The sequence below is a fragment of the Monoraphidium neglectum genome, assembly GCF_000611645.1.
Source record: "Monoraphidium neglectum strain SAG 48.87 unplaced genomic scaffold scaffold01854, whole genome shotgun sequence".
Lineage (NCBI taxonomy): Eukaryota > Viridiplantae > Chlorophyta > Chlorophyceae > Sphaeropleales > Selenastraceae > Monoraphidium > Monoraphidium neglectum.
This window is the reverse complement of record NW_014011774.1, coordinates 10,580-11,805: the sequence shown is the minus strand read 5'-3', so window position 1 is coordinate 11,805 and position 1,226 is coordinate 10,580. Positions and strand designations below refer to the sequence as shown.

The 1,226-nt window shown below is 71.0% G+C and overlaps 1 protein-coding gene across 1 annotated transcript; it reads left to right on the top strand.

Moving 5' to 3' along the window:
• Nucleotides 1-33: 33 nt before the first annotated feature.
• MNEG_9206 (hypothetical protein) lies at nt 34-1,133 on the top strand (the record flags this gene model as incomplete). The annotated part of the gene is made up of 3 exons (XM_014042324.1): nt 34-84; nt 431-531; nt 731-1,133. The coding sequence occupies 3 exons, from the start codon at nt 34-36 to the stop codon at nt 1,131-1,133; spliced, it is 555 nt and encodes a 184-aa protein (XP_013897778.1).
• Nucleotides 1,134-1,226: the final 93 nt, after the last annotated feature.

Genomic DNA, 1,226 nt, shown 5'->3' with positions numbered 1-1,226 from the left:
GCGCTATACTGGCAGTACCTGGCGGCAGTCCTCATGCAGCCGCCCAGCAGCGCGGCGCTCGCGGGCGCCCACCTCGCCTTCCAGGTTGGTGGTGGGGATAGACACGCGCAGATGGGGGCCATGCGACCTGGCAGCTTTGGAGGGTGCTGCATGCGAGTTGCGTCCCGCCTCGGCGTGTCCCGCCACTGCTGGGGCGTTGGATCAACTAGCCGGGGCTCCTCGTGCGCGCGCAACCTTACTCAGTGTGCCTGGCCTTGGCGGCTCGCGGGTTGCTTATCGCCATACCCTTGCTTCATGGGTCCCGAAGGATATCCTCGTCAACGCCAAATCAACCCCAACCAACCTTGACCGAAGGCAACCCACCATGACCAACCTCGGCGCCCCACACTTGACCTCAACCGACCCAAACCGCCGTTTTCCACCCCCACAGGTGTTCCACCAGGCAATGGACGACTGGCACAACCGCACACCCTCCCTGGCCAGCAGCGCGGCCAGCATGCAGAGCGCCAAGGACCAGCCCAAGCGCCCAGGGTGAGCCCCGCACGGCCCGCCAGCATCCGCACCTTGTCGCAGCGACCGGGAAGCACGCACGTACCAAACTCACTGCTGCCCCTGCTGTATCGGGCGCCAACGCCTGGCCAGCCTGCGGCTGGTTCTGGTGCTCCTCATGACGCTTGCTGCTGCACACACTGAACGCCGCCCCCCGCACGCCCTGTAACCCTCCCTGCAGCGCCCCCGCGGGCGACGCCGCGGCGGCAGAGGGCGAGGGGGAGGGGGAGGGGACGCCGATGGTGGAGGACGGCCCAGAGGACGAGGCTGGGGAGGACGGGGAGGCCCCCATGGCCTCCGCCTCGGCCAGCGGCCACCGCAGCAACAGCCTGAAGCGCGGCCAGCCGTCCGCGGCCGCCAAGGCCAAGGGCGTGCCGCGCGGCGAAGGCGGCGGCGGCGGCGGCGGCGGCGGCAACAAGGAGGGCGCGGGGGCGGCGGGGTGTGACAGCGACAGGGACGAGGCGAGCAGCAAGCGGCGCCACCATCGGGGCGGGAACGGCAACAGCGCCGCTGGCAACGGCGGCGCCGGCGCCGGTGCGAGCGAGCCGCTGGCGACAGCGACAGCGACAGCGCACAAGAGCTGACGAGCCGCGGTCCGCTGTCCTCCGCACGCCCTGATTCTTGCGGACGATGGGCTCTGCTGCCTCGGGCAGTGCGCCACACCCCCCCCCCCCCCC